This window comes from Lipophrys pholis (assembly GCF_963383615.2).
Source record: "Lipophrys pholis genome assembly, chromosome: 8".
Taxonomy (NCBI): domain Eukaryota; kingdom Metazoa; phylum Chordata; class Actinopteri; order Blenniiformes; family Blenniidae; genus Lipophrys; species Lipophrys pholis.
The window spans coordinates 4511575-4535976 of NC_137630.1; the positions used below are offsets into that span (position 1 = coordinate 4511575).

Consider the following 24402-nt stretch of genomic DNA (forward strand, 5'->3'; position numbering starts at 1 on the left):
GCGAGAAGGTCTGGGTTCAAACACTGTCCGGGCCTTTCTGTGTGGAGTTTGCGTGTTCTCCCCGTCAGTGTGTGGGTTTCCTCCGGGTACTTCAGATTCCTCCCACAGTCCAAAAACATGCATGTGAGGTCAATTGGTGACATGAAGTTGCCCCTGAGTGTGAGTGTGAGTGTGAGTGTGTGTGGTTGTCTCTGTGATGGACTGGTGACCTGTCAGGGTGACTCCTGCCCTCGTCCATAGTCAGCTGGGATTGGCTGCAGCGCACCGCGTCCCTGAATAAGATAAGCGTTACAGAAGATGGAAGGATGTTCATCTAGTTTCCACCATCAATAGCTTGTTGAATTTGTGGTTTTTAGTTATTTTTCATTGATTTATATGCTTCAGACTCCTGGCGACATGATTAAAGCAGGAAATCAATTAAAAAAATGTCTTTGCCAATCGCAGTGGAGATATATTTGGATTGTATTGTGCTGCTCCACACGAGAAGCTTATTGTTCATATTAAAATAAGTCAAGCTGCGTGACATCTTTCAGCTCGGTTGTGGGTGTGATATAAAGGCCACATGCAGTGGATCTCATCCCATATCAGAGCTCGCTCAGTCAGCCTTCAGTCATTTTCAATGACCACACATTTTACATTCCTTCAGGTCTGTGTAAATGATTGGTGACATGAAGTCCTCAGACACTTTTGTCCTGGCCCTGACATTAAATAGCCTCTGGTGGCATGTCTACATTCTGTAACTGTGCACCTCTGGTAACATTACACGTCCACAACATCAGCCTCCGATCTCCTGGGAAGAGGAACACATGGATGTATAAGATACATCGACACATGCCTGCAGGGTTTCCTGAGGCCATCTTCACTCATGTCAACCTGTCACTTGCAAAGTGTTTTCTCTCTCTGGTAGCTGTTTTGTAGGATGACAGGCCTCAGGTGGAGTTATTTCCTTGTTAATTTTGCACCCAAAGTGCATGTTTTTTTAGTTTTTTTTTCTGTTTATGCGTCAGTCTATAGGTTCCCGTGTCTTTTCTTTCCCTGCCTTTGTCATCGCTCTTTCGTTCTCTTGCCTTGTATCTGCCTTCTGTTGCCTCATCACACAGAGCCCCAGGCTAAAAAAAACATCCAAAGGGGAAACTATTTGTAATCGGCACCACTTGAACCTCCTCAGTGCAGTGTGCTGTATTTTCTGGTTTAAATTTGTCTCTCAGCGTGTGTGTGTGTGTGTGTGTGTGTGTGTGTGTGTGTGTGTGTGTGTGTGTGTGTGTGTGTGTGTGTGTGTGTGTGTGTGTGTGTGTGTGTGTGTGTGGTGACAACGAGATTTTCTCACTTTGCTTCAGATTAATTAGCCTTGAAGATCAAACAACCAAAGCAAAGACCCTCATCAACCTTTTCCCCCCAGAAACAATTAAGATGCTCTCAATCTGTCTGGATGCTGTGTGACCGCCCCCCCAGCACACAACTTATCAGTGTGTGTGGGGGGGGGGGGGGTTACAAAGGTATTTCCCAAGGGGAAACTCTAACCACCTGCTTCTCGGCCTGAAATGAGAGGTGCATGCTTCAGTCGGAGCTGAGACGCCTCAGCATCTGCTTGATACTGCAGTGAGTGAGATGTTGATCAGACGCAGATTAACATCAGACGGGTGTATTAGAGGCTTTCACAGCCAAGTGTCAGATCACCATGAAGTGTGATGGAGTCGGATTGGGAGAAAAAAAACATAATAAAGCCTGAAGACAACTGCCAAGTGGAGCAGTACGTAGGCTGGAGGAAAAACACAAAGTTACTAACGTGTTTATATTCAGGAAAATATGTCACACCCACATAAAATTTGCTGAAAACAACAAAACAAGCTAACCTGAGTGAGCATAAATGGCAGAGGAAAAATCCAGCAGATCCAGACTCGGAGGTGGATTGATGCAGTAAGTTAATATGAACAGAAAATCATAGAACGAGAGAGAAAACAACAAATAAGGAAATGTCTGACATCAGACAGCAAGCTCATCACACACTGCAGGCATGACAGGGGCAGCAGGCATCATCAAGAACTTTTCATTTAGAGATTCTGCAGGAAGGTACTGAGAAATAGCACAGGGAGGAGAGAGCACAGACAATGTAGAGAAACAGGGACTACAGACTGCCTGAGAGAGATGACAGACTGCAGGAGAGACAATAGACTGTAGGAGGGAAATGACAGACTGCAGGAGAGACAATAGATTGCAGGAGGGAGATGACAGACTGTAGGAGAGACAATAGACTATAGGAGAGAGATGACAGACTGTAGGAGAGACAATAGACTATAAGAGAGAGATGACAGACTGTAGGAGAGACAATAGACTATAGGAGGGAGATGACAGACTGTAGGAGAGACAATAGACTATAGGAGAGAGATGACAGACTGTAGGAGAGACAATAGACTATAGGAGAGACAATAGACTATAGGAGAGAGATGACAGACTGTAGGAGAGACAATAGACTATAGGAGAGAGATGACAGAGTGTAGGAGACAATAGACTATAGGAGGGAGATGACAGACTATAGGAGAGAGATGACAGAGTGTAGGAGAGAGATGACAGACACGTTATCTCCATACGGTGGTGTATGTAAATATCGGGAGTGAAAGAAGAAGTCTTCAGAGAAGCAATCGAGACTCATCCCCTCCTGGTTACGACTCCATCACTGCATTACGACGAGAATAAAATCAAAATCTGTCTCGACCCAGAACTTGTACAGAAGGCAGCAGCTCAGCTCCTCACAGCTTCTAACAGAACACATCCCGTCAGACTGATTCCATCCTCTCTCTCACTCTGTCCACACATGCACAGGGAGAACATGCAACCCGACTGGAACCCATGAATCCTTGCTGACCACTACAACACTGTGCAGCCTCCTGGGAAACGTCATGAGCCTCAGTAAGGTCAAATGTATGACGTTTTGCAGTATCTCTTGATGGGGTTCCTTCACTGGGTTCTGTGTTTGTTGTGGTTTTCACTGAGTTCCACAGAGTTTTAGGGTTTGTTGTAGTGACGCTGCAATCGCTCAGGAACGAAGATCAGATGGCCAAAACAGTTGAGGTTCTTTTCAGAGAGCGTGGATGCTCTGTTATAGATACGAGAGAAGGGATAAGAAAGCATCTCTGATTGTATGGGGATGTAGTTCACACATCTAACAAGACTCCTTCATGTCAGGACTCGTTCTAATAATGGGTAAGATTGTATTTCTTATCCATGTTCTCTTTCAGTTTGAGTACTTTCTGTTTTATTTTGAAATAAAAGGGACATAATTGCATCTTATGCATATGCTGCAATTGTTTTCTCATGTGACCTCCTCAACTGACCACTGTGTTGGATGCTTCTTATTTCCTTACCTCGTATTATGTGACAAAATAAGCTCGATGGTCACACATTCGATGATGTTCGAGACATAATGTTAATAAAATCCACTCAGCCTTGTTACACTGTGGTCACATTCGGCGCATATCCAATACGAATCTAATTTATTTCCACATATGAATGAGGCCTGTGTCTGATCTCAAAATATTTGAATGCATGCGTCTTTTTCCTGCTCACACTGTCCAATAGCAGATCCAATCCTTGCCACATCAGAGCAAAAAAAAAAATGGAATTGGGTCAAATTACACTGACAGTGTAAAAGCAGCCTGAAAGGCACATGCGTTCGCTCATGCTGATTCTGCATGTCTAATTTCTGCACATCACGCCTGTGCAGGAAGTACAACTCAGCCTTTATACATCTCATTGGAAAAATGTCAATGACTAACAAGTATGCTCATATTTTCTGCATAGGTTATAAAAATAAGTACACAATTTCACTAGTGAAAATCATATTTTTAAATGACTTCTGATTCTTCTTATTGAGCATTGAGCATATATATTTTATCGTGTGTGGGAGATGTGGCTCGCCAGCTGAAGACCCCTGTTCTGAACATGGATCTTTCAGGGAAGGCCTTCATATTTTAACAAGACAATGTTAAACCACAAACTGCTTCCATCACAGCCGCATGCCTTCACAGTAAAAGAGTTTGAGTGCTAAACAACTCCAGCCTGCAATCCACTCGTTTCACCGATAGTAAGCATTCAGAGTATCAAACTCCCTCAACAAGCGAGAACAACTCAAGACCAGACAACAATCTCCTCTCTTCCAGATGTTTACTGACAGTTTTTTCTTTAAATTTTTCTATTTTTCTTAATCAAAAAGAAGGGACGCTGCACCATCCTAATCATGGTCTTATTCCTTCAGGACCAAAGCCTGTTTGATGCAAGACACAAAATAAAGCCATCAAATTCAAAAGGGCAACATATTTTCCATGAAACATAAAATTTTGCATGCATTCTGTTGGTTCATGAGGTTTACAGCCTCCTGTTTTTCATCAAGGGTTTTTACACATTGTACCAACTGTAAAAATGTGTAAAGTGTGAGTAATATTACAGGGTCATTACAGGAGGAGCTGCAAGTCACAATAGTTTCTGAATGAATACAAGGCCTTGAACAATCCTCAATAACCATAATAGATCTTGTTCCAATCGGACCATGCTACAAAAAGGTTATTACGTAAAAAGAAAACAAATTGTAAAAGCTTCATAGGGGGTCTTTTCTGAGAAAGTTTGGAGCAGGTTTGTGGTGTTATGATGATATTGGAGTGTCTGATCCTGGTCCTGGAGGACCCTGTCCTTTATGTTTCTTCTACTGTAACACACTTGAATCCGTAATGAACTTTTCCAGGATTTTTGTGATGACAATTGGTTAAGTATCACGCTGAAGTATGGCGGTATCTAAACCAGGGCAGGAGCCTCCAGGACCACCGGTGTAACATGGTCAACACTCCCCTCTGCTGGGCAACAACATGCAGCTCAGCTGAAAGTGGGGGCAAAACTGCGCTTTGTACATTGTTGGAAAAACAATAAGTGTATAATTTTTATATAAATGTACACATGAGTTATGCAACACTGATGGTGATTGTTTTGTTTATGTCATCAACATTTAATGAACTGGTTTCGTTCCTGTACCGGGTGTGTAATAAATACTGGTAGGAACCTTTGTTCGATGATTTGTTTCCCCAGGTGGAAACGAACGCTTATTTAGAGGAGCGACTGAAAATGGCGAGTCAAGAGGAGTCCGTGAGGGAGTTCGTAGCTGTTACCGATGTGGACGAGGACCGGGCCCGCTTCTTCCTGGAGTCTGCCGGGTGGGACTTACAGGTACGGCTCCCTACGAGCTTCGCCCCGCCGCGGAGTCGCGGAGCGGCTGGCAGCGGAGGAGATATAGCCGCCTGCGGCTTCCTGTCGTGTGTAGCCGGGTTAGCCGGTCGGGCTAACACTAGCCCGTGGATGCCGGTAAATGTGCAAGTCACTGTTTGACAATGGCCCGGAGGCTTTCTGTCACCGACAACAAAGCCACCGAAGCGCCTACTAATGGACACTGCTGGAGGGTGAAGCTGCAGTTTCCCCGCCGGAGGAGTCAGTTCGTTCGTTCTAACCAAGATCAATTCAGTCGAGCTACTTAGCATTAGCACCGAGCTCCTAACTCCGGATTACAATAATGTTATTCTGGAAAATAAAGCTCAATTGAGTGGGTCGACAGGAAAACTAAGACTCTAAGGGGGTTTAAAAAAACTCTGTTTATTGTTTTACTGAAAGGTTGGATTTAAGAGCTGAGGCACTTGCGGCAGAACGTCTCTGTAAATATCAGTTAACTGCTCAGAAATACATTAGGTACCAATACTTGATGACAAATCTGAACGTGTGAGTTACACCAAGGGACACTTTTCTTTTTCGTGAGTTCAAGTTTCACTGCAATAGAAAAACAACTTGGTAATTGAACTCTGATCAGTTCCGGCTCGAGCCAAAAGGAAGGAAAGACATTTTAAACTCAACATTGCTCCTGTGATCCCGACGGACTTCATCATGACGTGAATATTAAGTCTGAATTTCGGAAAATTATCAGATCACAAAAACTCAAGCTTTCCTCTGCTCTGCTATTTGAATGACAAAGCTTTCTGACCAGTGGTTCCCCACCTGGAGGCCCTGTTGGGGTGGCAGAGATCACACACCTACTGTGGGTTTGTCAAACTTGGATTGAGACAGACATACCAAAATGCAGACCTGACAAATTGCTGGCAGCTTTTTCTATTTTTAGGTTTTTGTGTGTTAATAAGAGTGGGTGATCAGTGTTTGTCTTCACTATAATGTTTTCAGAAGCAACTGAAAAAAGATTTGCGAGAAGGGCCCAGAGTAAAAACAAGATGTATCGTGGAAGGCAAAGCGACCCCTTCAAGTCATTTATGTTCAATCATAACGATTAAAAAAAATCTAATCTTCTGTCTCACATCTCAAGTTCAAGGATTTCTGTGACTTGGAATATAAATTTCGAAAGTTTTTGTATTCAGTCAGGATTGCCTGTTATACAGGAAGAAACCACCAGTGGTACACGCTATGCTGTGGTGGGAATGACGTCGCTGCCGTTTTTCCGAAGTGTTGTTCCATTGCCCACATTCCTGTTTATTTTCACTCAGCTCGCACTCGCCAGTTTCTTTGAGGACGGCGTCGATGACGACATCGTGACGCTGCCTCAGCCCGAGGGAGGCTCCTCGGTGTCCAGGTCGGCGGGGCCCAGGTCAGTCCTGCTTTTGTTAATGACACATTTTTAAACTAAGTGCAAAGTCCAGCACTTGAGTATATATTCTGATTTTCCTACTCTGCTCTGTTTCTGTGTTACTGGTTTGGTTTTGTAACAAATCCAGCAGTCAGCCCAGAGTGACCTCCTTCAGAGATCTGATGCACGAGGCTGAGGATGAGAGTGATGAAGAGGAAGGTCAAAGGTAAACACTTGATTCCAATTGTTGTGTTTTCATTCATCCTCAACAAGCAGGATGCCTATTGTTGTTGTGTTGCCATTGGCTGGAACGGGACCATGTGACCGTCACTTGGTGCAATGCATCAGGACATAACTATCAACTACGGAATGCAAAATGATCCATCCATCTTCTAAACTGCTTAATCCAATGGAAGGTTGCAGGGAGCTCGAACCAACAATCCCTGACTATGAACACTGAGTTAACACAGAAACTAAGTCACACACACACTCTTTCATGACGACAGCCTCACCAGAGACGCTTATTAACCAGAGAGGATGAAGGAGGAACCAGACTAAACTCGCATACAAGCCCACTCAGTCTTTGCACTTACAAATATCTTAATGAAAATCTTTACTTTCTGCACCATCATGTTTGCTGACTTGGTATTTTTTGTGTGTATTCTTCTCTTACAAACCATTCACTGAAGTTATCTTTTGGTACCCTGTTCAACTTTTTAAATACTTTTAATTTGAGGCCTTCACTACAGAATTTATCCCATTTGAAGAATTTCTTGGCTGTGGGATTCGATGGACAGAATGCTTCGATCCACTTCTACAGTGCTTTCATTGACGAGCACCTTCAACAACAGGCTCATTCCACCAAAGTGCCACAGGAGATCCTTTATTCCTGTGGCAGTAAAACTCCTTTTTGTAAATAGTGTGCGTTGCATTGCTTGCCAAGCTCACTCTGCTGTGCTACACCATCACTGCTGAGGTTAACTCTGTATACGCGGGCAGTTAACTTATGGTCACTTTTCCAGAATCCACATGAGAAAATGACAAAATTAGGACCTAGTTTTAGTAGTTGATGTACATCTCTAGTACATTATCAATACTTCTGAAGGAAATTCGTCATTACACTCATACAACACGTATTTCCAGCATTTAAATGTTGTAGAACATCCCCTGGTTTGTTGACCTCTTGTGGTCACAGAAACTCCAGAAGAATCCCGAAGCTTAGTGTCACAAAATCCCGTTTGTACACTAGATCTCGTGAGATCTTGATTTGTACTGAAAAAAAATTTAACGGTCACTTTCACACCATGTAAGACTATTCTCACGGCTTGAATGCTCTTCCTTTGAGAGTCAGTTTTTTTTTTTTCTTCTTCTTCTTCTTCTTCCGGGCTGAATCAGTGAAATGTTGATTTCCCTTGAGCTGCTGTGGCGCCATCTTTGATATCCCAGAAACCCTTGCGGCGGGTTTCCCAAGATGACGACAGTGAATCATAAACACAGTCTGATGGCTCCAAATTCTGGTTTGTTTGTAAATATATCGACTTTTGATTTAAACAACTGCATATTCTAAATTAGTAGAAATAAGCGGTGGTGGTTTTGTTTTCGTGTATTGATTTAATCTCTGCAGAAGTGGGACCTTTTTATAGGAAGTATATTCTCGAGATTTTTTTTCTGGTGGAGTAACTTTAATATTTAACTTTACTTAAGCTAACCTTTTCATTCTCTGTGGAGCTATGTCAAAGAATTTCCCCCAGGAATTTTTTTAAGTGGTTCTGATTCTGAAACATGTGATCTGCCATAACAATATGACCACTGGCAGGTGATCAATACATGTTGGTTCTGTTAATGGGTGACGTATATTAGGCAGCCAGTGAACATTTTGTCCTCGTTGTTGATGTGTTGAACATCAACAACTCATAGTCCTGTCTCTGGTGAAAACATTCTGCAGAACGAGCCAATCACAGCTGTCTGTACAGGAAACACACTTTTTTTTTTTTGTCTCTTTTATATGTAGATATTCAAACACATCAACCTACTCGGCTTATTAAGGTGCACCATCATGGCAGTGAAGAGAAGTCTGGGTTTGGTTGATCTTGTTTTCAAACTTGGGAAAGAAGTGAGAAGCAGAGAAGTTCGTGTTACAGACAGCCCTGCTGGTGAATCTCAACTACCTGGATGCTCATACTGCAGTTTTACACTGAAATCTCAGTAAAAAATATAAAGTACCAGAGATGGTGAAGGGTTGTGAAACGCAGGCGTGCGATGACGGAATAGGAATAAAGGGGTTAACATTGTTTTGGTGGCTAAAGCAATCGATGAAGACAAGAGTGAGTTGGAGAAAAGCTCCAATGGTGCAGAGAAAGATCGTTGTTATTCACCACCGCCGCTCACTGGGATTAAAGCCTGAACAAAGAAAGACACTGGCAGGTGTGTGGTTCTCTGTGCAGACGGTGCCTCCTCTTGAGTGACCCTGTGATTCCAGAATGCACCAAACTATTTTTGGTCCCGCCTCATTCATTCACTCGGTTGGTTGTTTTTCTGCAGCGTCATCACGTTGTGCTGCCAGTGCAGTAGTCTGAGGGACTGAGGGAGCTTGTGCAGGATGTGCGTTTTCTCTGCTGCTGTATTAAGATATGTGATGGCTTCAGCTTCTCAGAGTTTCAGTTTGATAGTAGCTGCTACTACTCCTGGAATCCAGCACCTTCTTCATCCAATATGCAGATGTCATAGATCACATGCTCAACATATGTATCCTACATAATAAACAAAGCACCAGGACAGACGCTTTCACACAAAAATCAACCAGAATCACAATGGACGAATGTCCAGCATCTTTTCCCTGTCTGATCAGGACGCGTCTGAGGGGAAGTCAGTCTAACCGTTGATACCATTGATAAGATCGATCAGTTAAATCGCTGATAACTGAAAAACTCTCATGATCACCAAACCGCCAATCTGAAGCACCATGTGCACTCAGCGCCGTAAACTGAGTAATCTAGTCTTCTAATCCACCACGCAGTATGTGCCGCGACGGGTTTTCGTGCGTCCCCACTGACAAAAGTTGCGGATGGTCCTGAGAGACCCGGACCCAAAGGTTACGATTTTTCGTGACCTAGCACATCGGTACGGTTCCATAGGGTGGAGCAGCAACGCAGCCGTCTGCTGATTGGTCGTGACGATCGTTGCTCTGGATAAGCTGCATTATTTAAATAACTCATTGGCTGTATAAACCCTCTGTTGTTTAGATACGCCGCTTTGTGCACACTGGTTGTCTCGATAACTCGGTTTATTGAAATGTCAGTGCTACACTGCCCCCTGGTGTTCAGACGCTCCTCTCAGTAACAGGAGAGGAGGGGATTCAGTGGGAGCTGGGCGCTGCTGTTCACAATGAGAAATCTGTGGCTGTAACTTCTGCGTTGGTCCTGCGACTACTGTTGCATAATGACGTCGTTCACAACCCCGCCTACGTAGAGTTCGATCTGGGTGCGCTTTGCCCTACCGTACCGTCCTGCTCCAGCACGTATTGCACAGTGGGACCGAAGCTTTTCACTGTCCAATAAGTCAATACAGAAGTCTTTAGATAAATTTACATCAGGGTTCGCTTTAGTCTTCAAGTATAATGAATCAAAATAACGTGACACAACACTTATGTAGCTGTTTTTCCACGTTGTGGAGTTCTGGTGAAGATTTTGTGATTTCTCACTCTAAACTCAATTTATTTTCCTCATTTTTTGTTTCTTCTCCTCATCCATCTTCTCTCTCTTTTTAGCTGCAGTTTCCTTCGTCCTCATAGACCTGATTCATGCAGATTACTTCTTACAGCTCATCACGATCTTTCCTCAGTTTGAAATGTTGATTTGTGTTTCCTGTAATTCTAAATCCTGCAGCAGAGGGAACTTATGGTCATCTTGTCCTCCTCTAAGTGTCTCATCCGTTAGGATTTGAATAAATCCGTCCGACAGTAATGATGAAGTCAAACTTCAGCCTGTTAGTCTTTTTTCGTGTACCATGCTCACCATCTTCAATCTGGCCGCGTCAGGTTTTTCGCGGGCGGGTCGGAGCGCAGCGGCCAGCAGATCGTCGGGCCTCCAAAGAAGAAGAGCTCCAACGAAGTGGTGGAGGATCTTTTCAAGGGGGCCAAAGAACACGGAGCCGTGCCTTTGGACCGCAGCGGGAGAGGCCCCGGAGAGCACAGCAGAGCTCAGGTAGCGGCGACGGCACCCGGGTCCACTTCAGCTGCTCCTTCCTGTGCTGTTCGGAACAATGGTTTCATTCCTCCGTTTGCTGTGGTCTCCTAGGCCTTTGTTGGAGGAGGTTACAGGTTAGGAGCCGCTCCTGAGGAGGAGTCCACCTACGTGGCCGGAGTAAGAAAAGCCGCCAACAGTCGGCAGGATGTGAGTCTCTCTCCGCCTTAATGCAGTTCAAGTAGCATGTGGCTCCATCATGGAAAACACACTGACTAATATGTTTGTGTGGAAATTAGTAGTCCGACTTCAAAATATAAAGTGGGTTTGTAAAAAAAAAAAGAAAAAGTATGCTCTGCTGTCTACAGGAAAGATTTGAGTAGTTTTGTTTTTTATTGGTTCAAATGACGTCTCAGGACAATAATGGGCAGTAGAACCTGAGTGAGTGACTGTCAACAGAATGAAGTGTGTCTCTGTCCATGTCAGGTCCACGTGGTGCTCAAGCTGTGGAAGACGGGCTTCAGCCTGGACGATGGCGAGCTCAGAAACTACAGCGATCCTGGAAATGCAAACTTCCTGGAGGCGATCAGACGGGGGTGAGTGGAGACGAAATGTGTGTGTTTTTATTTAAGTCGTGCTGACGAGAAAACTGAACGGGAACACTAGAAAGCTGCTGAGTTGACGGATTGCCATCACAGACTCTGGTAGGTTAAAATCATTGGTGGTCGGTCCACAGGGAGATTCCTCTGGAGCTGAGGCAGCAGTCTCATGGAGGCCAGGTCAACCTGGACATGGAGGACCACCGGGATGAGGACTTCTCCAAACCCAAGATGGCCTTCAGAGCCTTCGAAGGGGAAGGACAAAAGCTGGGAAGGTGAGCAGGACAGCTGGGCTGTGTTTTCTTGTTTCTAACGATGGAGGCTGAACCAGCCCTACTGGTTCTGATGGACTTGAACCAGCCTCACTATAGATGTTCACTTGAGAGGGTGAGAGGGTTGGTTGATAACGTAGCTTTTTCTAGTCGGCAGCCATCATGGGTGAGGCCAGAATTCAGCAGAAGTGACTGAAGTGTGGTATTGAAGCTGCTGTTTGAACAAAGGAGTTCAGAGTTTGACTCTTTTTGAAAGGAGTCATAAGAAGCGTGATACAAATCTGGTGGATTAGTTACCATTCATCTTCTATATGAGATCGAGGCCGTGGAGGGCATTGGAAAACTCAAACTTTGAAACTTAAAAATGGTCTGATCTCATCTGGAAACCTGATGGTCTGCTCAGCTCCTGCTGTTGGTTGAGCCACATTGAAGCCCAGTTTGATCTGATGAGGATGAACTGGTAAAACAAGAACATGATGGTCTATAAAGGAGTACTCCTACCTGGTGGCAGCACTATAAAGGAGTACTCTACCTGGTGGCAGCACTATAAAGGAGTACTCCTACCTGGTGGCAGCACTATAAAGGAGTACTCCTACCTGGTGGCAGCACTATAAAGGAGTCCTCTACCTGGTGGCAGCACTATAAAGGAGTACTCCTACCTGGTGGCAGCACTATAAAGGAGTACTCCTACCTGGTAGCAGCGTGTCTGGTCCCTGCAGTCTTCTAATGCTGCTTCACCAGCAATAGAAGAATGTTTTCAGGTCGGCTGCTCTCACTCAAGACAGTAAATCCTTCTGGAAGAAAGTTTTCTTTTCAATATCGACACTTTGAAAGTCAAAATCCACAATCTTCTCTGTGGTCTTTTTCACGTTGACGCACTACCTCTCCAGATGTTCCACCTCCTGTCTGAACCGGCTGCACCAGCCTTCCGTGTCCAGTTGTCAGTTTCATTGTTAAATTTGAAGAACTTCAGAACTTCTGAGCCCCGGGCAATGTTGCAGAGCTCTGTTGATGATATGTTAACTTGGTATAGATGTTGACTCAAACGGTCTCCTTGTCTTCCCCTCAGTGCCACTCCAGAGTTGGTTTCAGGTGCGGCCATGTCCCAGCAGGACCAGGCCACCAACGAGGCCCAGGCCAGCTCCTCAGTGCCTCTCAACTCCTCCCAGCCCGTCACCAACATCCAGATCCGGCTGGCAGATGGCAGCAGGCTGGTCCAGAAGTTCAACCACACCCACACGTGGGTTTTTCACACACTCACACTCACACTCACACTCACACTCACACTCACTCGACCGTAGCACCTGCAGAAGTTTTCTCTCAGGCTCTGTAAAGTAACTACAATAGTTCTCAACTATAAATCATTTAAAAAAATTACTTACGAATAAATTAGTGCTCCACAAAATATCACAAATATTTCATTCTTGTGAAATGAGCACCTGCAATAATATCTAATGATGAATGTCACAACAGACTCAACTGCACTAAACGTTCATGCACTCAAAATGAGCCTCAGATGAGAACGAAACGTCTGAGTAAACAACAGTCACCGAAATGGAAGATTTTTTTTGGAAGCTTATATTTATCGCAAATCACATCGTTATCACAAAATAACGTTTGTGTCTGTGTTCACCAGCTTGGTTAGTTTTTTCATTTTATTTTGCCTCGGTGCTTCTGTGCTGTACAGCTGCAGACTCGGTCACATGTTGGTCCAACATAAAGCCACACTCACACGGGCTTTTACTGGTTCTGGTTTTCTGAAGAATTACTGTTTTAGAAAAAAAAAAAAAAAAAAAATGAATTTAACTAGCTGTTAACATTAAACCTGGTTACTCACCTCAGGCACGTATAAAAGCTGCTCATGGTGAACTCTTTGGTCTTGGCTCTAATGGGTGGTGGTAACGTCGCACTGAGATACCGGGTCAAGGACGGCCGTTGTCATGGCGACCAAAGACAACCTGTGATAAGTTTCGCAGTGCCAGATATTTGGGGTGATGGTGATGCTGCTCTGACCGGCTTGTTTCGTTTACATGTCGTGTGTTTTGTTGGAAGATGAAAGACCATAATGATGAATACTAACGTAAAATACTAGTAGATGCTAACAAGTACTCACTTCGAGCTCTCTGCAAAAAATATGGCAAATTGTGAAAATGTAAAATTGCAATAGCTCAGCATCCAAAAGTGATGTACATTTTCAGTGCCTACTTATAAGTTATTTGATATTGGGAATTTATTTATTTATTTAAAGGTCAAGGTCATGCTCTAAGGCAGGGGTGTCCAACCCCCTGTCATGCAGGGTTTAGCTCTCTCTCAGTTGCAGCACACCTGATCGCAATGAAGGGCTCACTATAGGGCTTTTTCACAACCTTGGTGATGACATCATCATTAGATTCAGGTATGCTGAAGCAGGGAGAGAACTAAAACATGAAGGGCAGGGGACAGGGGCCCTCCAGGACCGGGGTTGGAGACCCCTGATCTCAGGTCAAGGTCGCAAAATTACGGATATGACTTCATCTAACATGCTCTAGATACCATCACATATATTTTATAGCTCCAAAAGTAATGTAATCTGGAAGGCAAGGCTTTCAGGAAATGTGTAATATGCAGTAATATCTGTAATATTCAGAAAGTATATGGTCGCCTTTGCCGACCCAGATGGTACCACTTTGTCAAACATTGGCCTCTGGCCCATGGACTAATTCCAAGTAGGCCTCCTCCTCCTTTATTTAAGATTTCTCTCCAAACTCTATAAATACCACAACAGCAAGGGTTTGTTCATATTTATGTTTAGGACGTGTTACTCTTGCACCTTAGTTTCAACTCACACGGTCACAGGCTGCGATTCAGTTTGTTTTCCTCGTGCACTCTGCACACAGTGAACTTCATGTCGTGGCATTAAGTTTTAGATTCGTGTCTTTCAGTGTGGCCAAATGTGGAATTAAAGGATTGTTAAAATCACGCAGTCTGCAGGAATCTTAACTCGTATACAGTTTTATCATAACGTCAAGCAGCTGCAGCCTGCTCCTCACCGGTGTACCTGACCTTTGACCCCTTCTGTCAAATCAACATCCAACATACTGTTGTGATGCAAAATTCTCTGTAACACCAGCAGCTGAAGTTTCGCCTGCGGGTGAAGGACCAGCCTGCTGTGTCACCTTTATGTTTGGAACCAGCATGGTAAAAACCTTGGGCCCATTCTGACCTGCCGTTAAAATACGTTTCAGGCGATCACAGGTGGCGAGTTCTAAAGACAAGAGTGAACAGACGCCAAAGTGCTTTTACTCAAACTCCTTCCCGGGGTGGTCGATGTGACCACAGAGGCTTGGCAGTGCGAACAACACGCGTCGCAGAGAAACACCTAATACGTAATCATCACCCGTCCCCGCCTTGTTTTTGTTTGAGAATGCCTCGATTTGGGTCAGACGGTCTTTCCAAAGAAATTATGTAAAAGAACATGGATGTCCGTGTCCCGTGTCTTCGGAGACGCGGAGGATCCGTCCAGCACCATCCCATCCGGAGTGGTTAAGCCCGAAACTCCTGATCCAGAGTAGTGTGAACAGTAAGCAGCTCTATACGTGTGATGGGACCACCTGAACCTTACCACCCGGGCTGAACGGGCCCGTTACCTTTTAAACCTCCTGTCAGGCTGAAGAGACCCGACTTCTTTATGTCGGCCGTCAAGGTGGAGCAGTACCTCACGTTAGCTTGCTGGTGCCTCTTTATTATCATGATGCTGCTTCTGCTCTTGTTTTATTTAAAAAAAAAAAAAAAAAAAAAAAAAACTTTAATACTCTGACAGTGGCAATAACATGACAATTTTTAGATTTTTTTTTTTAGGTTGAATTTCCTGCTGTGTAAGTTGTTTTTATATTACCCAGTTTTCAGAATGAGAATGCGCCCCACACACACACACACACACACACACACCTCTGACAGGAAGCTCTCGCTCTCTCCCGGTGTCCCTCAGGGTGTCGGACCTGCGGCAGTTCGTGGTGGCGGCCCGGCCCGCCTTCGGCGCCCAAGAGTTCGTCCTCATGACCACCTTCCCCAACAAGGAGCTGTCGGACGAGAGCCAGACGCTGCAGCAGGCCAACCTCCTCAACGCCGTCATCGTCCAGCGACTAAAGTGAGGCAGCGGCTCTCTGCCCCGTGGCCCCCACCCGCCCCATCCCCCCCCCCCCCCCCCCCCCCCCCCTCTCGCTCTCTCCTGGCTGGTTGTGGCCGAGCGGCCGTCTGAAACCCGCTGCCTCTTCTGAGGGAGGAGAAATCATGGACTTATGTATGAACTTCTAATTTCTGATTTATTTTGTTTTTCTAAAGTGAAACATAACACACTGCACCCCCCCCCCCCCCCCCCCGGTGATCGATCAGATCACAGTTGATTGGAGAGCCTGGCAGAAAGAGGAGTCGTCTGAGTGCAGCTTTCAGAGCAGAGAGGATCACTGACTCGTGTTCCATTAAGTCCCACTTCTCCTCCATTAACCCTGGTTAAGCTTCATTTGAGGCGCCGGTTCCATCGTTTCTCTGCCTCAACAGCACAAAGCCGAGCCGCTCCGGGAGACGTTGACCACGTAGCTTCGTAGCAAGTTTCCACCTGCGTCTCCTCCCCGAGTGGAGGAGGAGGAGGAGGAGGAGGAGGAGGAGGAGGAGGTGGTGGAACCCAAGGTCCAAACCAGCAGCCTTACTCTCCGCTACGCCCCGCCACGGCCACTCCGGCCTCGGTTCAGATAAAGGTGGAGGTATTTTGTTAAACTGCCTTCTCCCCGCCTGTTTTTTTTTCTCCTCCTCCACTGATTTTAGTCTCGTCCCAGTTAGAGGTGTTTTGATACGGCCGAACATGGAAAGCAGTTGCTTTGTTTTAGAGCCTGGTGGTTGAGCGGAGAACATACGGATTGTAAACACTGGTTTGAAGTCGAGTTCCTCTGATACACTGACATCTTCTATGCATCCTGGGGCAACACAGAAGTATGTTTGGACCTCTGGTGAAATAAATCCATTTTATGGCTGATGTATGAAGAACCCAGTGTCTTGTGTTTGTTGTTGCAGCTGGAATTTTGATGACTTTCCATTTTAACTTGAAACTGATCAGCCTGTGAATCTCTTTAGTTTTAACCAGCGATTTCAGTCTGGAGGCGTCGGCGTGAAGAAGCTGTGCAGACAAACACTGAAGGCTGGAGCAGAGAGGGGATCTCGTTCAGGGTGTTTCATCAGGTCTGTTGGGTTTTCTGATTCGGAAACTGTGAGAGAAATCTGATCTTTAACGCTAAAGATCAGATTTCTCCCTCAGATCGGCCTGCTGAGCTCCCCGCCCGTCTCCACGTTTAGAATAAAGTTCAACTTTATTGAGTCAGCATCAGCAGAGGCCAACTCATTTCAGCCCGGAGGAAAAGATCAGTAACGCAACGGACGAACAACTGTTATGTTTCCATTTGTTTTATTGGAGCAGCTCTGGTTACATTATGAAACAGAACAAACTGACAATTACAAAGAAGAATAAGGACAATATCATCATAATGTCATGTTAATGTGGCTTCTTGGTTCAAAAGACGGTAAAATGTGTTAAAATCCCATATTGGCTGTATTTTACAATCTTTGTTGATGCTTCTATATATTCTTCGAATGGTTCTTAACAAGCAATAAGGTAAGTCAGCGCTGTGTCGCATTATTCCTTTTATAACACCAAAACACCCACAGCACTTCATCTGAATGAAAAGTTCCAGGCTCCGTATAACTGACCTCTGCAGTGGAACCTTCAGGAGGTTCCCCATCATATCATTTTGTGTTTGATTGATGATTTCAGCTGCTTGGCCGTCCCTCGATGTGTTTTAAATACCATCTACAGTCATCAGGAAAGGTATACTCTAAATCAGAGAGAACGCTGTACATGCTTGATGATTTTCACATTTTTATAATAAACGAGTGTAAATATTCACTCATTTGTAAAAAAAAAAATAAAGTGGGAAAAAAAAAAAGCCCAATGGAGACTTAAAGGTGCCCCAATGAGCCGTGCATAATATTAAACCGTTTAGCCTGTAAATAAAAAACCTGTAGTATGAAAGAAAATGGAAAAATACACTGCTCAAAAGAATAAAGGGAAGACTAAAATAACATCCAAGATCTCTATTAATGGAATGTTGCAGTTGAAAGTCTTTATTCAGTATATAGTAGAGTGCATTGAAAACCAAATAACATAAAAATGATCAATGTAAATTTAAAGGATCATCCCATGGAGGTCTGGATTTGGAATCCTATCAAAATAAAAGTGGAGAATCACATTGCAGGCTGATCCAACGTCAGGTAAAATTCCTCCATACAAGTCAACCTGAGGCTCAGTAGTGTGTGTGTGGCCGCCTCATGCCTGTATGACCTCCCTACAAGGCCTGGGCATGCTTCTGGTGAGGCAGCAGATGTTCCCCTGACGGATGTTCTCCTGAGGGATGTTCCCCTGAGGCACTGCACCAGCATCTGGTCTCTCACTGGGTCTGAGGATCTCATCCTGGTACCTCATGGCAGTCGGGGTACCTCTGGCTAGCACATGGAGGGCTGTGGACCATCCAAAGAAATGCCTCCCCACACCAATACTGACCCTCCACCAAACCGCTCATGCTGGAGGATGTTGCTGCAGCAGAACGTTCTCCACGTTCTCCAGACTCTGTCACGTCTGTCACATGTGCTCAGCGTGAAGCTGCTCTCATCTGTGAAGAGCACAGGGCACCAATGGCCAATCTGACAATATTATGTTCTCTGGCTGTGTTGGGCTTTAAGAACAGCCCCCCCTGGTGGACATGGGGACTCATAGCACCCTGGTGAAGTCTGTTTCTGACACTTTGAGCAGGAACATCACATTAGTGGCCTGCTGGAGGTCATGCTGCAGAGCTCTTGCAGGGTTCCTCCTCTTCCTTCTTGCACAGAGGAGGAGGTAGTGGTCCTGCTGCTGGCTTGTTGCCCTCCTACGCCCCCCTCCACGTCTCCTGGTGTCCTGGCCTGTCTCCTGGTGTCTCCTCCATGCTCTGGACACTGTGCTGGGAGACAGCAAACCTTCTTGCATTTTTCAAAATAAAAGCCTTGTGGGCCAATCTTCCCTCAGGCAGCCTGGAGAAAAAGACTCATTTTGTCAAAGTAGCTTTTGAATAGAAGAAATGACCCACCTGCATTCATTAAAAGTTCACCTGAACACACAGACTTTTAATCACAGCTGATAAAAAAAAAACTTTTGCAACGAGTTGATTAAATATTCACTCAAATTAGTTACACATGAATACTGGAGTCATTGAAAGTGTATTTGTTAAATGGATAAAACTGTAGATTGACAGGTGAAGTTTTTCACAATGTGAACAGTTGAATCTATAGGGAAGTTAATTACTTAAAGCAGAGTTTGATCAGCTCGATGCCAGGTCTGGAATCTCGTTTTTAAATCGTACTTCAGCCTCTCTATTCGACACAAACATGAACGATCTGCTGTGTGAAGCATGCTTGTCCTAAATACCTTTGCAGCAGTGCACAGTAAAATAAACACTCCGGTAAAGGAGCCCATTAAAAACTAAGATGCTCTTCCAGTGTGAAACCAAGTGGACCCTAAAGATGCAATGCTGAAAGTGAAAAGATAACATTATGCAAATTCAAGGTTTGTCAGTGAGCACCTTTACTTCCACAACACTGCAAACAAGATAATATCCAGACTAAAGTTGAATGTGAGGGAAAACCAGCGTGTGTAAAGTGTTTAAAACAGCCCGGAGCCCTCTGGTGACGTACGGTGGAGGGAGCATCATGATTTGGGGCTGCTTTGCAAACTGGACTGCTTGTCACCATAGAAGACAAAGGAATTCCCAGGTGTGTCTCTGTGTCTTACAGGATCATTTTCCTCGTGTTTGTCCTTCAGCGCAAGTTAGCTGCTAATGAACGACGTACGATTAACATGAAACATGGAAGTAAAAATAAATAAATAAATGAATGAATAAATGGAACGGTGTCAAATAAAAGTCCACATGTTTCAGTGACACATTCTAAATTTGAATTAGTTGTTCCTGTGAGGCGTCGTCCACCGTCCACATTGTCCACCGTCCACATTGTCCACCGTCCACATTGTCCGCCGCAGAGCCGAACATTGAATTAAAACAGAGTTGACAGTAGACACTGAATATTTAAACTGGAGAACTGATCGTAAACACACAACATTCAAAGTGCTCTATGTCGGTTGGGTATTCCAGTGAGTGGCCGCCAGGGGGAACTTCCTCCCACCGGAGGGAGCTTTACTTTGAAGGGCTGGGTGGAAGTCCCGCTGTGAGTTATTGCTGCCGCTCTCCAGTGAGGCGCAGAGCGCAGATCCAGTCAGGAGACAGACGGACTGTCGAGCAGCGGAGTGTTGCCGGTGTGGAGAGAACAGCAGCTCCAGCACTGACATGGGAGTGGAACTAGAGACGATCACCCCCGGGGACGGTAAATCAACCTTTTCTCTTCATTTTCCACTCTAATATTGACGTGGATCCTGAGGACGGAGGCGCCTCAGCCACGCCGCTATAATAAACGTCTCTGGTTTCCTCCACAGGACGGACTTTCCCCAAAAAAGGACAGACGTGCGTGGTGCATTATGTCGGTGAGTTGCTGGTAGAACTCTGCACAACGTGCACGTGTTTGTCCTCCTGTCAGACTGTGGAGGCCGGGTGCGCGCGGACGGTCCTGTGGCACGGGGGCAATGGTGTGAGCAACACCCCCCGGTGCGCAAGGAGATCTGGCACCCGGTGCGCACCACCGAGACGCGCTTGGTTTCCTGCCCCAGGGCTTCCGAGCGGGGAGGCATGACCGTCGGTCAACATTTGAAGCCGTTTCTCGGTTGTCCAGCTGCGGCAGTGGAGCTTCACGGGTCGCTGCTGGCTGGTGTTCATCCACCACTGCGTAAAATGATGCGCGCTCCAGACTGGGCCGATGATGTGCCTCCAGCCTGACGGGGATCACCGGATCCCAGTGTGGTCACTAGTCCTGTGGTGGATGAACACGGAGCGGGAGCGGGGGGGGGAGCAGACAGACATACGGAGGGAGGGGGGGTGGGTTCACCCAGAGGTCCAGACAGACTGCGAGCAGCGGGGCTTTAAGCGTCTCATTCCGCCGCTTTGTTGGGAGTTTCTCTGCGGGGTCGTGGGGGGTTGGTGGCGCTCACTTGAGCGGATTAAAACCGTCTGGGCGGCTGCATTATTGCTCAGTGTGTTATTCCTGCTTATTCCCCCCCCCCCCCCCCCCCCAAGACAATGTGAGTGAACCCTCAACCACTCTGGACCTTCTATTCAAGCCAACAGGTCCAGCAGGTCCACTTCTCAACTGAAGGAATGAGCCACTGCCGCCACGAGACTGTCCTCATCTAATCTGTTTTGATCTAAAGGCATTCATTGATCTATTTGCCCCTTGAAATGTAAATACTTTGACAGTCTTGAAGGAGTAATCACACTTGATATTGGGTCAAAAGTTGGTTAGTTGTCCTTCGTCCCTGCATCACAAGTTTTGTAAATAATCCTGTTGCCTTAAAGAAATCACACAATGAGACCCAGAGGCTGACTGTTACCTACGGTGGCCCAGGAGGGCCAACGCTCCTGTGCGTTCCCAAAATCCACGACACACCATCCAAGGCCACAGCAGAAGTGTGCAGGGGTTGGAAGAGCAGGTTTTCTGACGGACTCTTGTGTTTACGGGAGTTTAAGGAAACGTGAGTAAAACACTGCCGCTTGATGATTATGAATAATGTCGTTAAGTGTTTTTAGAAATCAGCAATGTCGGTGTTGGAATTGTCATCATGTTATATTTGTGCTCTGCCGTCCGTCGTTTTGGTTCCTTCAGAAAATATTGTTCTCCGGAAACAAATCCTGTTCTTCAGACGGCTGCACACTTCCGTTGTGGCTTTTTGCGGTTGCGTTGTGGCGTTGGCCCTTCTGGGCCACCGTAGTTCCCCATACATTCCATAGAGGTTGATGAATCCATAGTTTCCCTCAGTTGTTATTGTCCTCTGCCAGCAGCAGAGAGCTGTAGGGATTATATGCAGTGGCAATATGTGCACTCTGGGTTTCTGCTTTTATTAGCTTCAACATTTGACTTTATCTGCATCTGAATGTCAAGTATTGATATTTCCATCCTTAACTTGCCTCATTCCAATATTTTATGTCCTTTTTGAATGCAGCCATTAAATAATCACGGTGCTGTAGGAACAATAAAGTCAACTCTGGACTTAAGAGTTGTTTGAACCTTCTTTTGACGTCAACAAGTTGAATCAGAATTGTTGTTTCATGTTCATGAGGAATTTTAAAGTGTTCTCGCTTCCAGAACTGATTGGGATTAAGATATGTGTTGTGAACGGCTCCGAGTTAATCCCTTTGTGTCTGTTGGATTAAATCTGGACTCGCTGTGTTTCTCCCAAACATTGATTCATATAGGATTCGGATGAACGGATTTGTTAACCTTTTTCATCGACTCCTTTCAACCTCCAGCTGTTAATAAAATAAGCTTTCCTTTTCTTTTGCTTCTTTGAGTTTCTGTGTTGTAGCTGTGGAGTCGAAAGGCTGCATGGAATTCTAAAGGGAGAAACTTAAGATATTGAAAAGTCTTCTATGTGAAGCTTCACAGAGGAAGTGTGGCTCCATTGATTTAACTTCTGACTTTGGTTTGCTGTTTTTGTACTGATCCGCCTGAAGCTTCCAGCCCCGCTGATGTTTGGCGGCTCAGTTCAATGAGGACGAATTCTTAGCGAGACGTGTGTGGTGATGGACTGAGCAACATTGTTTGTAGTAGATGTAGATCAGATCACATTTTATGACCAAATCCCACAGAAAAGAATGCCGGCTGTCATGGAACATTTCAGGAAGTGGAACCTATGGAGGTGAGAGCTATCCTGGTGTCTGCTACGTCTCCCTATATGTTGCTGTGCCCATAACCAACCTGGCAACATTGTGAAGCCTCACTTCATCGTTGGCTTTCTCACTGCTCCGTCAATTCCATGACAGGATGCAGGCCCAAGTCCTCCATGACGGAGAGGCATCCAGTCCTTCCCAGTCACACGGTGTAAACCAAGGACATGTGCTGGGCGCAACACTGTTCAGCATGTTGTTCCCAGTGATGCTCACGGGGGCCTCCCAGGACTCCGACCCAGCAATAGGTATCGGGTACAGAACAGATAGAAAGCTTCTCAACTTGCGACGTCTCCAGACCAAGACCAGGGTTCACCTGGACAAACGTGGAGACCTCCTGTTCGCCCATGATTGTGTCCTCAACACCGGTAGAGCTGAAGACATGCAGAGCTCAATGGACATGTTGTCCACTGCCTGCAGACTCACCATCAGTACCAAAAAGACCAAAGTGATGCATCGGCCAGCTCCAGGGAAAGCCTACCGGGAACCTCGGAGTATCCTCCCTCGCAGTGTGCTGTGACACTGATGCGCGGATCGCCACGGTCAGTTCTGCCTTTGGCCGGCTGCGCTCACAGGTGTGAGAACTCAAGGGGGTGAGCCAGTCACCCAAGCTGAAGGTCTACAGAGCTGTACTCCTCACCACACTGAACGCCAGTGAAACCTGGACCGAGTACCAAAGACACGTAAAGAGGCTGAACCGTTTCCACCTCAACTGCCTTCGCAGGCTACTCAAGGTCAAATGGCAGGACGGAGTTCTCCATACGGAGATCCTTGAGTGGACAGACATGTGCAGTGTCTTCACAACGCTCCGCAAGGCACCACTCCGCCGGGCGGGCCACGTCACCGGGATGCAAGACGAGGGCCATCCCAGGCTTCTTCTCTGGAGGGCTGCAGACTCGCTCACAAGGTGGCCAGAAGAAGAGGTTCAAGGACACTCTGGAATGGACCGCACCTCTTGGGAGCCACTGGCCCAGAACCGAGCCGCCTGACATGGAGCTCCAGCCCAGGAGGCCCAGCACAGCGGCACAGCCAGGACAGAGGGCGCAGCACGCCAAGCGCCTTTCCACCAGCAGCAAGGCTTCTGCTGATCTGGCGCCATGGTCCCGTCCACAGTGCGCAGGTTCTTTAGCCACCTCTGCACCCACATCTCCGTTTAGACGAAGATGATGAAGATGAAGATGGTCCTTTTTCAGCAGGAAGGCCTAACAAATGTCCCTGCTTTTATTATTAAGCGTTAATTTTCCTCCATTAAAGGTTTAGCTGGTTTGCAAGGCAACATTTAATAATCAGCTGTAGCCTAATTTACTATGTTTGTATTTAGTCTTAAACCAAAGTATTGTAAAAAATAAAGTACCGAAAGGTTCCGTAATCTCACTCTGCTGCAGGATGGTAATCTCAGTCACTAGTGTCTCGTCGGAGGAAAATACAAAACGGCATATTCCTGCTGTATTTGCTTTTCAGAGTCGAGATAAATTCAGCTGGTTGGTTATTTAACACATTAGGCTGAATAAAACAAGGTACTTTTTAAAACAAAACAGATTTGACAATCTCTACAACACCCCTGAAAAAACATCCAACAACTCGTCCTGAGTCCCGCCTTTAGTGGCTCTCCTCCGGCCAGCGGGCATTAATGGTGAAAACTCTGGAGGTAGAAGCAAAGTGCCTGGAAAGCCTGTGGATGTGCAGCATCGCTGGCGGCGTGTGTGAGACGTCTGCACCTGTTGGTTTGGAGGAGCAGGTCTGAGTGGTGTGGCCTGGTGTGACAGACATAACTCTGTAACACAAGCCCCCGACATTATGTAACATCGAGCAACAACCCAGTTTGGGTCTTGCACAGAGCAGCGTTTTCTTTTTTTATTA

General features: G+C 45.8%; 2 protein-coding genes across 4 annotated transcripts in view; both read left to right on the forward strand.

Annotated features, from left to right (window-relative positions):
- The first annotated feature begins 5092 nt into the window (after positions 1–5092).
- nsfl1c (NSFL1 (p97) cofactor (p47)) lies at positions 5093–16670 on the forward strand. Of its 2 annotated transcripts, none has more exons than XM_080468843.1 (9): positions 5093–5211; positions 6525–6625; positions 6753–6830; positions 10641–10806; positions 10900–10995; positions 11272–11381; positions 11522–11659; positions 12726–12896; positions 15624–16670. In XM_080468843.1, the coding sequence occupies exons 1-9, from the start codon at positions 5110–5112 to the stop codon at positions 15784–15786; spliced, it is 1125 nt and encodes a 374-aa protein (XP_080324969.1). In that variant the 5' UTR covers positions 5093–5109; the 3' UTR covers positions 15787–16670. The 2 variants fall into 2 exon arrangements, with proteins under 2 accessions (XP_080324969.1, XP_080324970.1); XM_080468844.1 differs by having other exon boundaries at positions 6756–6830.
- Positions 16671–19965: 3295 nt separating this feature from the next.
- The window catches only part of fkbp1ab (FKBP prolyl isomerase 1Ab), a 13441-nt gene continuing 9004 nt past the window's right edge, over positions 19966–24402 (forward strand). Inside the window, exons 1-2 of one of the 2 annotated variants that reach the window (XM_080469840.1) lie at positions 19966–20092; positions 20202–20249. In XM_080469840.1, coding sequence (XP_080325966.1) covers positions 20056–20092; positions 20202–20249 — 85 coding nt within the window. In that variant the 5' untranslated portion in view covers positions 19966–20055. The remainder of the gene's footprint in view (positions 20093–20201; positions 20250–24402) is intronic. The other variant, XM_080469841.1, reaches the window with a different exon arrangement.

What these genes read in the sequence shown, in the direction of transcription:
- nsfl1c (XM_080468843.1), top strand. Translation starts at nt 5,110, where the DNA reads ATGGCGAGTCAAGAGGAGTCCGTGAGGGAGTTCGTAGCTGTTACCGAT. An exon ending in CTGCCGGGTGGGACTTACAG is followed by an intron (nt 5,212 to 6,524) that starts GTACGGCTCCCT and finishes ATTTTCACTCAG; the next exon opens with CTCGCACTCGCCAGTTTCTT. An exon ending in GAAGGACAAAAGCTGGGAAG is followed by an intron (nt 11,660 to 12,725) that starts GTGAGCAGGACA and finishes TCTTCCCCTCAG; the next exon opens with TGCCACTCCAGAGTTGGTTT.